This window comes from Cetorhinus maximus, chromosome 8 (assembly GCF_964194155.1).
Source record: "Cetorhinus maximus chromosome 8, sCetMax3.hap1.1, whole genome shotgun sequence".
Lineage (NCBI taxonomy): Eukaryota > Metazoa > Chordata > Chondrichthyes > Lamniformes > Cetorhinidae > Cetorhinus > Cetorhinus maximus.
The window spans coordinates 118,841,948-118,858,600 of record NC_135886.1 but is presented as its reverse complement, the minus strand read 5'-3'; the positions used below and the strand labels follow the sequence as shown (position 1 = coordinate 118,858,600).

Below are 16,653 nucleotides of genomic sequence, written 5' to 3'. Positions count from 1 at the left end.
GCCATGAGGAAAATGCTGGAGTTTGAATGCAGTATTTTAATAGGCTGAATTGTCTTTATGTATAAAAAAGTGTTCATGTTCCTGCCACAATTTCTGTTGTTCAGTTTTGAATTAATGGAGGTGAAAAGCCGTCACACACACCACAGTATTCCAAAATATCACAATATTGGAAATTCTCAACATACAAAGAATCTCTTGATGATTGGTTGTAAATACTACAATGCTGTGAAGTGGAGAAAATGTCAAACAACAAATTACAGATCAGTAATAGCTTATTTAGCAGGGAAAGAGACATTTCCCCTAACTCTCACTGCAGGTCATGGTTCTCTTAGCTGCATACTGATAGCTCGCAATGAAGTTTGTTTAATTTGCATGAAGAGGAAGCCTAACCAAAAGAGAAAAACTGGGTCGTCCTCCTCATTTTTACACAAAACATACAGCACAGAGTTAGGCCATTTGGCCCAATTAGTCTGTGCGGGTGTTTATACTCTACACAAGTCTCTTGCCATTTCATCTGCCTCAAATCAGCCTTTCAGCACATTTTTCTATTTCCTTTGAAAGCATCTAAGCTATTTGCCTGCCCCATTTCCAGTGGTAGCAATTCAACATTCTAACTTCTCTTCAAGTAAAGAATTTCATCCTTGTTTCCTCTTTGGATTTATGAGTCAGGATCTTGTAGTTATGGTTCCTAGCTTTGGATTATTCCACAAGCAGAGACATTCTCTACACATTGAGCCTCTCCAACCCATTCATAATTTTAAATTCCTCTATCAGATCACCTCTAAGACTTTTTGCTAAAGAGAAAAGCTCCAACCTTTCCCAATAACAGTAATCTCTCAAATATGGTACCAAGCTTGTAAATCCGTTTTTGTACTTTCTCCAGTGCTTTTATGACCTTCATATGTTATGGAGACCAGAATTGTAGCCTGACCAGGGTTTCATACAAGTTTAGTAAAATGCCATTACTTTTGAATTTGATAATCCTAAAAATAATCCCAGTGCTTCCTAAGCAAATTTTATTGCTGTGTTGACATCTGAGACTGCTTTTAATGATTTGTTCACCTGCATTCCTAGTTCCCTGTGCTCTTCTACCCCATGCATTTTTTTTATTTTCTAAGATGTAGGTGATGTTTCTATTTTTCCTACCAAAGTGCAGTGCCTCACATTTATCTATGTTAAAATTAATTTGCCACCTTGTTTTCTTGTATTAAGTTGAATTCTTCCTCAGTGTTAGCTATATCGGCTAGTTTAGTATCATCTGCAAATCTTGATATTGAGTTATTTACTCCTCAGTCCAAATCATTAATGTAAGTTAAATATCAGTGGTCCCAGCACTGATCCTTGTGGAACACCACTTTCTATCTTCCTCCAATCTGAATAATTCCCCTTTACCCATATTCTCCATTTCCTATTTTTAGCAAGTTTGCTATCCATTCAGCTATTTGTCCCCTGACTCCACAAGCTCTAACTTTTATCATGAGCTGACTGTGAAACCATACTGAAGGCCTTTTGAAAATCCAAGTAAATGACATCTACTACATTACCCTTGTCTATTCTTTTCATTCTTTTTCTTTTTCAAGGAATTCAGACCAGTTAAACATTTTGGCATCAATGATGACTTTTTTTTCTCTAGATGTTCTATCAATCCTTTTAGTAAAGATTCCAGTAATGTTCCTATTGCTGACATTAAACTGAGTAGTCTATAGTTTCCAGGTTTTGATCTAGAGTCAGAGTGGTTTATGGCACAAAAGAAAGTCATTTGGCTTATCAAGTCCATGCCAGTTCTCTGTAGAGCAATTCAGTAAGTCATATTCCCTCTATCTCCTCCTTATTTGTCCTGAGTATGTGAGGTTCTATATTATCCAGACCTGAGGTTTTATCCTCTTTTAGTTTTGCTAGTTTATCAAATATTTTATAACCCAACTGTATTAAATATTCTTTTTAAGCACATCCTCTAGTGAAAGGCCTATTTCATTATCTTCTTCGGTAAAAACGGAGGCAAATAACTATTCAGCACTCTGCCATTTCTCTGTCATTACCTGTAAGTTTAACTTGCTCATCCTTTAGAGAGCCTATTCCTATTTTAATTTTCTTTTGGTTATGTATGTGTCTATATAACACTTTATTAGTTATTATATTCCTTGACAATTTGGTTTCAGAATTTCTCCTTGCTTGCCTAATGGTTTTATTTTTAAACTTCTCTTCTAGGTTCTTCGCATTTGTTTTCATCCTTTAAGGTAAGATAATATAAAAATTCAACCTGATTTTGATAGGAACCATCACTGCTACTGCTAATGGAGCAGAAGCGACAATACCCACTTCATTGGCTCACTATGTTATCTTCATTTGGATCAACTGCATTGACCAAACACCCACACTCAAACTCAAACTGAACCAGCTTTTAAGTTAAAAGCAAAACATTGCAAATGCTGGAAATATGAAATTAAAACAGAAAATGCTGGAAAAACTCAGTAGGTCTGACAGCTTTTAAGTTGTCCAGTTTCAATCTGAATAGATTGATTTGTATGTGGGTAAGATACCTTTCAGAAAACAGTAAAATAATCCCTCAATACCTCTAGCCTTTTAATATGAATGCACATCAAGATGAATATATTATTTCCAAAAATATATGTGCCAAAAAACATTTATAAACTAACCTACCTTAAACAATGAGTTATTGAAGTGTTTTGTTCTACATCAACTGAAAGATCCAAAAAATCTTCATCTTTACTACTAACCTGGAGAAAAGAAAAGATGACATTTAACCACGAAACATTAGTTAGAATTATTTCATGATATTAGCTTTTTTGTTGTTTATTTTCTTTTGGAGAGTTGGGTGGGGTTGAGGAGGGCGAGATGGTGATCCAGACAAAATATAAAAGGCAAGCTTCTCCAACAGCCTAGATATGAAAGGTACTACCTGATGTAGCACTACATCAGGTGATGCCCAATATCAGCGAAGAAGTCCCATCTGTAATGAATTGCCCATTTCATCTCTGGCTACTTTCACTAAAGCATGGTTCTACAAAGCCTCGCTTCCATTTGGAAAGCCCCAGTCAGATTGAGAAAGTTGCAATCATCCAATTTAGTTGGAGCAGATTTGGCAATGAGAGAACTAGCACGATTATGGGATTTTCTGTAACAAACGGGGGATGAAATGCTGTCCTTGTTTTGCACCATTAGCAATACACACTAACTTATAGGTTTCAACATTTTCCTTTGAAACTCACAGTTTCACAATTAAGACACCTCGTTTCGTTTGTTAGTGTTCCTTGAAATATTTCGTGCACCCAGGTTGGTTCCGTTTTATCACTTTCTTCATTTTCCACATTGCCATTCTGCAGCTTGCCATTCTGCTTTTCCTGTTTCTTTTCCTCTTGTAATAGATCAGCAATTGTGTTTAAAAGATAGTTCAGGAACTCGTGTGCATCTTGCTGCATATAATTATCAAATAGTTCTGGAAACATCAAAAAGAGAGTTGTCAACGACTCTGACTAGTTTTGTATTATTAATTAATATACACTGCATTTTGATTAATGTCTGATTTCCTCAATAACATTCAGGCAGCTTGCCTTTTTAGTTTCAATAGGGAAAGGATTTTTTTTAACCCCAAAAATGAGCCATTGTGCAGAATTTCTATTAGCCTAAAGAATAACTTACCAATCATACGGTGTTGCAAAGCCACAAAAGCCACCATAATGAAAGGACATAGCTTAAGTAAATTGAGGAAATCTGTCAATTGGATTTAAATTGCAATGCCACTGCCACATTAACATTTTTCAAATGATGCTGTACACTATCAGAAACAAAATTCACAGTTCATGAAAAAGTAGGTCTATGCATCTACTAAAACAAGGGCAGCCATTGGAAAGCTTTAACCAACTTCTGTTTATTAGTAATCTTCTTTCTGTCAAGTGTAACTGACAATCATTTATGCACAATTAAAGTAGGCTTTCTAGGGATATTGTTTCAAATCTGCCTTAATTTTAAGAAGAGAAATTTTGAAATTAAAAAGGTAGATTATGCTCTCAGCCATATAGGGACACTACAACTGATCCTAGTGCAATAAAATAAAGCAGGATTCTGACTCCTAATTACTATCCAGACCAAATTCAAAATTTGGAGCAAAATATTTTTACGATTATTTCCAATGCACTCTAAAATTCGCTTCAACTCAACATGATTTTAATTTTAAACTAGCCTGTAATTAAAATCAAATTTATCAAATTTAAATAAAAATTTGGCTGCAACATTGTCTTTGCATAACAAACAAATAGTAGAAAATGTCCACATTACCGTTTTCTTTTCTTAACCTTGAAATGAATTTCTTGGGTGGTATCACACCAACTTTCTTTTTCTGTGTTGCTATACTATTAAAGAGTTCAGATAGGCACGTGAGCAGATTTTCCTTCTTCCTGGACTGCAGCTTGTAAGCCAAAACCTTTTCCCGAAACGGCCGACAGAAGTAAAGTGCTTGTAAAACCGAATTGCAATAACAAGTATTGCCGAACTACCAAGGTCAAAAAAAGTCCAAAATACACAATAAGGAATATGAAATAATGTCCATCTTTCTCATTGTTGATGAGTTAATGATGCTTTCAGGTTATATTAAAATCAGCTGATTCACACTACTGAATTCAAGGACAGCAGGGCCCGAAAGAAATCAGCAGTATTTGCCATTTATACAAAACAAACAAAATTTTAAATCAACAGAAATATAATCTTTAACCACAATTGTCAAAAGATTTGGCTGGGATATCATTCTTAATATACTTTAGCAGCCTATATAAAAAAATAAAAGTGTAATGTTTTGAAAAGGCTTTTACAGTGCAATTACACCTATCATGACTTCTGACTGTTTCAAATTCTCCTGTGATAATAAATGGCTAATTTGAAAAGCCACCTCCTTCATTCAGGGCACATGGATTCCAAAGGTTCAAACAAGATGAAAAATCAATGTAATAGTAAATTAATCTGTTTTAACTGGACAAGGTCTCAAGGGTTTGATTCCTGCTTTCTACAATAGTGTGGCCATGAAGGTTCCAGACTACTACATTCTTATTTCAAGACCTCTGGAAGTCTGTGAATGACAGCATTATAGGTGTAGTTATCACTTCGCTTTTCCTATCCCTCCTGTCTCACATTTTTCCAATCTATTTGCTCTCATTAGCCAGTTACAGAAAACTAGCAGCTATTGCTGCCGATGTCCCTGCACATTTCAAAATGGATCAGCCAACACTTCATTTGGTTACTTTTTTGAAAGCTGTGACTAATTACTGACAAGTAGATAAAAAGATGGTCACACGGAATTAGGACTGTTTTTAGGGGATAAACACCAACAGAAACTGGTTGAGCTGAACACCCTGTTCTAATTTCTGTGCATGGGTGCTATATATATTCAAAAAGGGGTTTCTCCCATTGTCAGAATTGTGTGTTTCGAGCTTTTACAATCAATTGCTTTGTAGTACAAAATTTGAATATTGCTGAAAAAGGAGACATGGTGCCAAAGTTTTTTGGCTTGCACGCATAGGGATAAATAGGAGAATGCCAACTTTCAAATGGCCACCAAAATTTATACTATAGGAGAAAAGGGTGTTGATTGGTTGGCAAGTCAACTTTGATTGGCTGAGGCATTGCCATGGAGAAAGCAATGAAGAATGATTGACTCCCCATGCTTCTGGGTAATACAAAAAAGATGCAAGGCTTGAACATATTTCTTTTGTTTGCAGCAAACAGGGCCCTGCATAAGAATGTATGTTGCTTCTAGCGAGTATAAATAAGCCACATTACAAGCATGATTGATTATCTTAAATTGGTTGTTAGTGTAGCTATTAGCGGACTGCAGATTTTTCAGCAAGTGTTGCCCACTCAAGGAAATTTTTTTATATTAATTCATGGGATGTGGGTGTCACTGGCTAGACCAGCATTTATTGCCCATACCTAACTGCCCTTCAGGAGGTGGTGGTGAACCGCCTTCTTGAACCACTGTGGTGTAGGTACACCCAAAGCACTGTTAGGAAGTGAATTCCAGAATCTTGATCCACCAACGGTGAAGGAACAGCAATATAGTTCCAACTCAGGATGGTCTGCGGCTTGGAGGGGAACTTGCATGTGGTGGTGTCCACGTGCATCTGCTGTCCTTGGAGATGGTAGAGGTCGCAAGTTTGGAAGGTGCTGTCAAAGGAGGCTTGGTGAGGTGTTGCAGTGCATCTTATAGATGGTACACACTGCTGCCATTGTGTGTCAGTGGTGGGTGAATGAACGTTTAAGGTGGTAGGTGGGGTGCCAACCAAGCGGGCTGCCTTGTTCTGGATGGTGTTGAGAGTGTGTTGTTGGAACTGCATTCATCCAGGCAATTGAAAGGTATTCCATCACACTCCTGGCTTGTGCCTTGTAGAGATGGTGGACAGGCTTTGGGGAGTCAAAAGATGAGTTACTTGCCGCAGAATTATCAGCCTCTGACATGCTCTTGTAGCCACAGTATTTATATGGCTGGTCCAGTTGTTTCCAGTCAATGGTAACCCCCAGGATTTTGCCGAATCACATCTAACAATAGATATTTTGTTTTGTGTTTTGCAAGCATGGGCCAGTTGACAATGGTCTGTACTCTGTCTATTATAAACAGCTGGAGGAACTTGTTGTTTGACTCAATCAGCCAATCGTTGGTGCGCACAGCATCACACCGGCACTGAAATTCATACATGATGTTGCTCAATTGTGTGGTATGCATGCCCAAATAGATAGTGTCACTATGGAATCCCCTCTAGGTTCAGCGCTTGCTAACATTTTCATCGGTTTCCATAAGAAATGTGTTTTGATGGAATGAGCCCGAGCCCCCTACGCCCATGCAGATTTCCAATACCTAGATGATACTTTCACTACCTTTAAATTGCTGTCGGGTGTAAGGATTTCCTTACACATCTTAACGCGCTCCATCCAGCACTGAAATTCACTTTTGAGATGGAGCAGTCAAATGTGGTCCTTTTCCTCAACGTGCTAATTTAGAAATCCACTAATGGTTTTTTCACTTCTATCTACCGCAAGCCTACCTTCACCGGTCAGTATATGTGATGGAACTTGTATAGCTCCACGCACTATACGATTGGCCTTAACCGCAACCTTGTAAATGGGGCCCTAGCCACTTCTTCACCTTGCAAGCTTGACGCAGAAAGCGGGCAGGTCAAAGCTATCCTGCAGGGCAATAACTATCATCTTTAGGTCAGGTATTTGTGTGTGTCGCACAAACTCACATATGGGCCAAAGGCCGCCATATTCAGACCTGAAAAGTGCCTGGTCTTTCAAGAGGTCTTTCAAAAGGGTTTAGAGTGGGGAATGACATTTTTCTTAGTTTTTCAGGTCTCAAGTTTGTACTGCTTAGACATGTGGAACATACCCATATGCTGGACCTACTGGACAGGTGCAGAATCTCATTTTCCATTATTCAAAACTATTTCAGAAGGGATAAGAGTGGGGAACGTTTATTATTCTTAGTTTTTCAGGTCTCCAGTCCTTGCTCCTTGAATCAGATGGACCATATTCCCTAATAGAGGTGTTAAATTTCATAATTAAAACATTTCAAAACTGTTTAGGGTGGGGAATGGCATTGTTCTTAGTTTTTCAGGTCCCCAGTTGGTACATGTGGAACATGCCCATACTCAGGACCTACCGGACAGGTGCAGAATCTCATTTTCCATTATTTAAAATTATTTCAGAAGGGTTTGGGGTGGGGAATAGCCTTGTTCTTAGCTTTTTAGGTCTCAAGTTTGTGCAGCTTAGACACATGGAACATAACCAAACTCAGAAGCTAAAATTTGATTGAAACATAAAATCCTGAGGGGTCTTGAGAAGGGGCAGTTTCAGGATGGCAACCTGTAACTAGCAGAGTGCCACAAGGGTCAGTGCTGGGGCCAAAATTATTGACAGGGTGGATGTGTAGAGGATGTTTCCTCTTGTGGGAGAATCTAGAACTAGGGGTCACTGTTTAAAAATAAGGAGTCGCCCATTTAAAAGAGAGATGAGGTGAAATTTTTTCACTCAGGGAGTCATGAGTCTTTGGAACTCTCTTCCTGAAAAGGTGGTGGAAGCAGTCTTTGAATATTTTTAAGGTATAAGTGGATAGATTCTTGGTAAGCAAGGGGGTGATCAGTTATCGGGGGTGGGCGGGATGCAGATTTCGGCTTACTATCAGATAATCCATAATCTTGTTAAATGGCAGAGCAGGCTCGAGGGGCTGAATGGCCTACTCCTGCTCCTTGTTCGTATGGTCTACCTCAAATTACCGTGGAAAGGCAAAGTATCTCAAAAATTTGAAAAAAAGGTTAAGCAAGCTGTTTCACACTGCTACTATGTAACGGCAATGGGATAGGATGTTGCCGTTCAGCCAAAAAGATATTCTTCCTACCACACAACTGAGCAACGTTGTGTATGAATTTCAGTGCCAGTGCAATGCCCGTACATTTCAACAATTGGCTGATCGAAACAAACAACATGTTCCTCCAGCTGTTCGCATTAGACAGAGTACAGGCCGAACTCAACCAGTCCGTGCTTCCAAAACCCAAAACAAAACGTCCACTGTTAGATGTGATTCGCGAGTAAGCAGCGTTTGCTGAACAATCCAAGCAGCATAGATAAAGGGGAACCAGTAAATGTAATATATTTGGATTTCCAAAAGATGTTCAATAACGTACCGCATATAAGGTTACTTAATAGGATAAGAGCCCATGGTGTTGGGGGTAGTATATTAGCATCAATAGAGGATTGGTTAACTAATAGAAGACAGAGTAGGGATACGGGGGGCATTTTCAGGGTGGCAACCTGTAACTAGTGGAATGCCACAGGGATCAGTGCTGGGGCCACAATTATTTACAATATACATTAATGGCTTGGATGAGGGAAATGAATGTACTATTGCCAAGTTTGCGGATGACACAAAAATAGGTGGGAATACAAGTGGTGACGATGACACAAAGGGTCAACAGAGGAATGTAGACAGGTTAAGTGAGTGGTCAAAAACTTGGCAGATGGGAGGTTATGCATTTTGGCAGGAAGAATAGAGGAACTGAATATTATTTAAATGGAGAAAGACTGTAGAAAACTGCAACACAGAGGGATTTAGCGGTCCCCATGCATGAATCCCAAAAAGCTAGCACACAAGTTTAGCAGGTAATAGGAAAGGCAAATGGAATGTTGGCCTTTATTTCAAAGGAAATGGCGTATAAAGATAGGGAAGTTTTGCTAAAACTATACAAGGCACTAATTAGACCACTCCTAGAATACTGTGAGCAGTTTTGGTCCCCTTATCTAAGGAAAGATGTACTGGCATTGGAGGCAGTCCAGAGAAGGTTGGCTAGGTTGATCCCGGGGATGGAGGGATTTTCTCATGAGGGGAGGTTGAGTAGATTGGGCCTGTACTCATTGGAGTTTAGAAGAATGAGAGGTGACCTTATTGAAACATATAAGATTCTTAGGGGGCTTGACAGGGTAGATGCTGAGAGGTTGTTTCCCCTTGTGGGAGAGTCTAGGACCGGAGGGCATAATCTCAGAGTGAGGAGTCGCCCATTTAAAACAGAGATGAGGAGGAATTTCTTCTTTCAGAGGGTTATTAACCTGCGGAATTCTTTACCACAGAGGGCTGTAGAGGCTGGGTCGTTAAGTATATTCAAGGCTGAGATAGACAGATTTTTAATCAATAAGGGAATCAAGGGTTATGGGGAAAAGGCAGGAAAGTGGAGTTGAGGATTATCAGATCAGCCATGATTTCATTGAATTGCGGAGCAGGCTCAATGGGCCGAATGGCCTATTTCTGCTCCTACGTCTTATGGTATCCTGTGCGCTAAGAGCTATGCTAACAACCAATTTAAGACAATCAGTTGAGCTCATAACGTGGCTCATTTACACTTGTTAGAAGCAACATATATTCATACGTAGGGACCCATTCTCTGCAAACAAGAGGATAATGTTCTAGCCATGCATCTTTTTTGAATTACCCACAAACATGGGAAGCTTGTGGGTAATTATTCCATATAGTTCCCTATTGTTTTCTCCATGGAAACACCACAGCCAATCACAGTTGACTCGCCAACCAATCAGCACCCCTTTTCTCCTGTAGTATAAATTTCTGTGATCATTTGTATTTTTGGCATTGTATTTGTAAGATGAAAAGTTTCAGCAACACGTCTCTCTTTTCAGCAATATTTAAGTTTTTACAATTTTACCAGTTTACTTCCACTCTTGTGGTGTAGGCAATATAATTCCACTGTTTCAAAAGGAAAAATGTCCCTTAAAACAGGACTAAAACTCATTTTGAAATGCATAAAGGAGAAGCTAGTCTTAAGGCTGCCTCAAAAGATATCAGCAATAACTCACATTGACCAAGCCAAAGTAATGTTCATTTACGGGAAACTGTTCCGGCCCAATCTCTTTCTCCAAAGCAGAGGCATTGGCGCCCTAAAAACACGAAGACAAAAGATAGGCCATCTAGGGTATCACAAAACAAGGAATAATGTCGTGTAACATTGTGAAACTTGCTGAGTTATTTTCACATAAAAAGAATTATCATTCTATGAGTCTATCATAGGACTCTAAAACACCTGAAAGAAATTAGGTAAATCAGTCATGTTCTTCCTACAGTAAATATATATGAAAACATGTAAAGTCTGGACAAGACTTCTGGAGTACTGTGTACAGTTTTGATCTCCATCTTTGAATAAAGATATAATTGCATTAGAAGCAGTTCAGAGAAGGTTCACTCGACTCATTCCTGGATAAGGGGCTTAGCTTATGAAGACAGGTTGAACAGGTTGGGCCTATACACATTGAAGTTTAGAAGAATGAGAGGTGATTTTATTGAAACATATAAGATTCTGAGGTGATTTGATATAATAGATACCAGGAGGATGTTTTGACTTGTGGGAGAGACTAGAGCCAGGGGACACAGTTTAAGAATAAGAGGTCTACTGTTGAAGACGGAGATGAGGAGAATTTTTTTTCTCTGAAAGGATCGTCAGTGTGTGGAACTTTCTTCCCCAGAAAGCAGTGAACGCTGGGTCATTGAATAAATTCAAGTAGGCATTCGACAGATTTTTATAGAGAAAGGGGTCAAGGGTTATGAGGGGGGGCGGGAAACGTGGAGTGGAGTGGAGACCACAGCCAGTTCAGCCATGATCTTATTGAATGGCAGACCAGGCTCAAGGCTGAATGGCCTACTCCTGCTCCTAAGTCCTATGTCCCTATGACAGGAGTAATGGAGCAACCCCTAGTCACTGCCAGAACCAATTGCAGAATGGAAAAATATAAGGCAAGAGAAGCTTTACTTTCATCACCCCTGTAAAGTATGCTAGATCTATTGTGACAGCTGTACTGCACATAACAATGTGAGTGCAGATTCTTCAAGTGCATAGCAGTCACAAAAGCTTAAAATATACTCTCACTCCAAAGCCAGTTCTCAATCCCAGGATACACACTTACGCAACCTGTGAAATGAGCATCCTATAGTGCAACAAAATGCTTCTAAATAGAGTTTGAAACCAGTCAGCTGCGAGGTATTTCACTTCTACTCAAATGCAGTAGTGAGCCAGGATACAAAGCTAATTTCACAGCTAGACTGCTATTTTTGCACTGAAAGTTTCAGTGGCAATATAAACCTCAGCTACTCTATAAACTGAGTTCATTGCCGAAAACTGAATTCAAGGAGTTAGAGATCCATTTAATGCTGTAATGATGCCCTAAGTATCTTCAAATGTTTTGTAAGTAGCTTTTTGAAAATTTGCAATTGTCAAATCATTGTTGCTCCAATTTCAATAAGAATTTAGTTAAGTGTCCAACATGGGTATTTTAGACATGCGCACGCACAAGTTTTTATTTTAATGTTTGATGCAGTTGTTGGCCTGTATCCGCTGATTTTTTTCCCCCACTTTAGACTTGCGTGGAGGCCATTATTTAGCATAATACACACACGTTTGAGGCAGCACGTGAGACAAAATGGTAAGATTTGATCAATTAATTTAAAGCTTTCAGAAAATTAATATTTAATGTTTGGCTAACTGGGCAGTGAGAGTCAAATATTTATTTTTTATGTTGGCTACAGTACATGGCACTTAATTAAATTTTACATTTTCAGATTTCATACAATCTGAAAGAACTATGTTGGCCCACAGAAATGGAATTTGGGCACATTTGATGAACTAATTTGCATGGCGCACAAATCCATGTTTTTATTTAATTTTCAGTCATTGGGTTGGGGTACTGAATAAATAATTTAATACATGCATCGCACAGTGGGAGCATGATGAAATTGTATATTTGTGCACCACAAATTGACAATCAATCTCTCCTTTGCCCCCACCTATCGCTGGCCTTCTATCCAGCTTCACCTGCTCCACCCACCCCCTTAAGCAGTATAAATTTAATCACATTTCTACTTCTCTTTAGCTCTGAAGAAGGGTCATACGGACTCAAAATGTCAACTCTGTTTCGCTCTCCGCAGCTGCTGTCAGACCTGCTGAGTTTTTCCAGCATTTTCTGTTTTTGTTTCAGATTTCCAGCATCCGCAGTATTTTGCTTTTCAGAAAGCAGGAAAGATTGCTATGGGCAGTCAGCGGGGCTTGGGACCTCAGAGCAGGACGGGTTCACAGAAAAGGAGCAGCAGCAAAGTGGTAAGAACAGAAGGCGGCGGAGAAACTTGTAGGGCAGAAAGGAAATGACCTATTAAACTACAGAGATTGAAAAGCAGCTAACTTTGGGGCAGGTACACATGGAAGTCACTGAGCAAAAAAAGATGGGAGCATCAACAGCATTTTAAATAGAAGAAACTTATTTGACTGACAAGAGAGCAAAAGACACAAAAGTTGATAAAGGAGTTAAGAAGGGAGCTTCAGAAAGTCACTCTATAGCACCAAGCAACGCAAAGTTGAAACCATATTGTGATAGGTCTAGCAAATTTTACATCTTTAAAGAGTTTCCTATTATGAACGCTTACAGAGGGCGTTTCTATATTGCTGAAGGATGAATGTTCTTTTAAGATTCTATTTTTTTTTCAAAACATCACAACATTTCCCAATTAAGATTCAACCATGAAACTAACTCGAGCAAAGTTTTCAAAATCTCTATGGTGAACAAATGTCTGTTCATGGTCTAACAGGTTTCTCTATAGGTTGACTTAATAGGTCATTATTGCTGTTGCTGCACACCAATAAAAATGTTTTCTGAAGCAATAGCACTAATTCCCTTGGAATAACTGATATCATCGTTCAATATTTAGGAAAAGGGGATCCCCAAAGTATGTCAATACTTGCAGGAATCTCCCACAGAGATTAATTGGAAATCCACTGAAATAGAATTAACAGTTTCTTTTAAAACCATCAGTAATAAACGCTACAGCAATTGAAATAACGAATTAAGTCTGCACAAAGAACTGCTGGCGTAGAGGAATTTACTTCAATATTGAGTGAAATTTACTGTTCTTTGTCATAAAAAATGTTTAACAATGTTTTTGAGATTGTCACCTTATGATACTAACATTGTCAATATGGAAGTTCAATTCAATTGCACATCTAGGTTATTATTTTGGTTACATGTACCTTAAACATGACAAACAATAATTGAGATCCAGTCACCAGGTGACTTGATCACAATCTTGCAACAGTTAATGAGCAAATTTTCTGCTAAGTAATTTAGTAGTACAATTTATTTGTGTACCAATTACTGTGTCAGAGTGGGAGTTGCAGGTCTAACAAATTTAGCTTCCAACCTCTACCTCTATCCATAAACACCTTGAGTAAGGAGAAACAGAAGCTGCTTCCTGTAAAAGGAGGGAATAAAAGTCCAAAAGCAGTATTCCTATTCGTTGCCCTAGTTGACAATATAGTGTTCTTAAAAAAGGTGCTTACAAAATAAATATGTAATTGCTACTTAAAATGGGAAGGAACAAAAAGGAAAGGGGAAAGGAAAATTAATGCTTGTTATCTTGATACAATACTCAAGTCAACCTAAGGACTTCTGGGCAGGTTCCCCAGCGCATCTATGGGGTGCCCCCCCCACACCCCCCCCCACCCCCCACCCCCCACACCCCCCCCCACACCCCCCACCCCCCACACCCCCCCCCACACCCCCCCACACCCCCCCAACCCCCCCCACACCCCCCACCCCCCCCAGTTGTGATGCCCCGGAGCTCAGAAGTTACAGTCTTCAAATTTGAAAGTAAATTCCTTTTATTTAAAAAACACACTATAAAGTGAGAGAGTTTTGAAAGCAAACAAGTAATATGAGCAGAACAAGTGTGTTTAATACACCAACAAATAAAGAATGGTTTTTGATCTTCACTGATGTGACCAACCTCAAAAAAGTGGCTCTAATTAGGATGGAGAAACAAAATAAAGTTCTCACCAATTAGGCAGTCAGCCACTGGAAAAATTACAATAAAAAAGCTAAAGGGGAGGTGGTGGCGTGGTGGTATTGTCACTGGGCTAGTATTCCAGGGACCCAGGTTAAGTTCGAATCCCACAGCAGATGGTGAGATTTGAATCCAACAAATAAAATCTGGAGATGACCATGAAACCATTGTCGATTGTCATAAAAACCCATCTGGTTCACTAATTTCCTTCAGGGAAAGAAATCTGCTGTCCTTACCTGGTCTGGCCTACGTGTGACAACCCACAGCAATGTTGTTGACTCTTAAATGCCCCCTGAACAAGGGCAATTAGGGATTGGCAATAAATGCTGGCCACATCCCATGAACGAATTTTTAAAAAAGGCTTAGAAACAGCACCACAAAGGATGTGCATTGCTAATTAAGGAGGGAAGAAATGTCAGATGCACAGAATAATTCAACATTCTCAATATATGTATCTCTATTTTGGAATGATTACACGATTTCCTACATCTATATGTTTCCTCAACTTTTCTTGGTGTAGCTATCTATAAGAAAACTACAGGTAGAAATCAAACTTGGGCAGCGGGCACAAAATGGGCAGTATTGCTTGGCTGCTTGTTGTATGCAGCACCAGGTACAGTCCCATTGCAGTCAATGGAATTAAATGTCAGATGCTGTGTATGACAAGCAACCAATCTCATGCTGCCCATTTTGGGCCTCTGCCTGAGACCAATTTCTAGCACCAGTAACTATTTATTAGCATTTAAAATAATTTCACATGTTTATTTTTGCTTTTTGAGTGGTTTTGTTGTAATATCTAAGGTTTGTTTCAACATCACACAGAATCACCGTGCAGAAGAGGCCCTTCGGCCCATCGAGTCTGCACCAACACGTGAGAAACACCTGACCTACCTCCTACCTAATCCCATTTAACAGCACTTGGCCCATAGCCTTGAATGTTATGACGTGCCAAGTGCTCATCCAGGTACTTTTTAAAGGATGTGAGGCAACCTGCTTCCACCACCCTCCCAGGCAGTGCATTCCAGACCATTATCACCCTCTGGGTAAAAAGGTTTTTCCTCACATCCCCGCCCTAAACCTCCTGCCCCTCACCTTGAATTTATGCCCCCTTGTGACTGATCCTTCAACTAAGGGGAACAGCTGCTCCCTATCCACCCTTTCCATGCCCCTCATAATCTTGTACACCTTGATCAGGTCGCCCCTCAGTCTTCTCTGCTCCAACGAAAACACCCCAAGTCTATCCAACATCTCTTCATAACTTAAATGTTTCATCCCAGGCAACATCCTGGTGAATCTCCTCTACACCCCCTCCAGTGCAATCACACCCTTCCTATAATGTGGTGACCAGAACTGCACAAAGTACTCCAGCTGTGGCCTCACCAAGGTTCTATACAACTCCAACATGACCTCCCTACTTTTGTAATTTATGCCTCGGTTGATAAAGGCAAGTGTCCCATATGCCTTTTTCACCACCCCACTAACATGCCCCTCCGCCTTCAGAGATCTATGAACACATGCCAAGGTCCCTTTGTTCCTCAGAACTTCCTGGTGTCATGCCGTTCATTGAATACTTCCTTGTCAAATTACTCCTTCCAAAGTGTATCACCTCACACTTTTCAGGGTTAAATTCCATCTGCCACTTATCTGCCCATTTGACCATCCCGTCTATATCTTCCTGTAGCCCAAGACACTCAACCTCACTGTTAACCACCCGGCCAACCTTTGTGTCATCCGCAAACTTACTAATCCTACCACCCACATAGTCATCTATGTCATTTATATAAATGACAAATAATAGGGGACCCAGCACAGATTCCTGTGGTACGCCACTGGACACTGGCTTCCAGTCACTAAAGCATCCTTCTGTCATCACCCTCTGCCTCCTACAACTAAGCCAATTTTGAATCCACCTCATCAAATTACCCTGTATCCCATGTGCATTTGCCTTCTTTATATGTCTCCCATGTGGGACCTTGTCAAAGGCTTTGCTGAAATCCATATAAACTACATCAGCTGCACTACCCTCATCTACACACCTGGTCACCTCCTCAAAAAATTCAATCAAATTTGTTAGGCATGACCTCCCTCTGACAAAGTCATGCTGACTATGCCTGATCAAACCTTGCCTCTCCAAGTGGAGATAGGTACTCTCCTTCAGAAATTTCTCCAATTGTTTCCCTAACTACATAAAAGAAGCTTAATGGTTGGTGTTCATTTTCCCAGTGGCTATCCCTCCAGTGAGAAACTGCCCACTGCATGATGCT

At 39.7% G+C, this 16,653-nt stretch overlaps 1 protein-coding gene across 2 annotated transcripts in view; it reads right to left on the bottom strand.

Moving 5' to 3' along the window:
* The window catches only part of LOC144683913 (ubiquitin carboxyl-terminal hydrolase 12-like), a 53,856-nt gene that overhangs the window by 23,223 nt on the left and 13,980 nt on the right, over positions 1-16,653 (bottom strand). For both annotated transcript variants that reach the window (XM_078547481.1, XM_078547482.1), the window contains 4 exons: positions 10,366-10,446; positions 4,297-4,510; positions 3,231-3,457; positions 2,662-2,738 (listed from right to left, as the gene is read on the bottom strand). In XM_078547481.1, the coding sequence (XP_078403607.1) occupies positions 2,662-2,738; positions 3,231-3,457; positions 4,297-4,510; positions 10,366-10,446 (599 nt within the window). The remainder of the gene's footprint in view (positions 1-2,661; positions 2,739-3,230; positions 3,458-4,296; positions 4,511-10,365; positions 10,447-16,653) is intronic.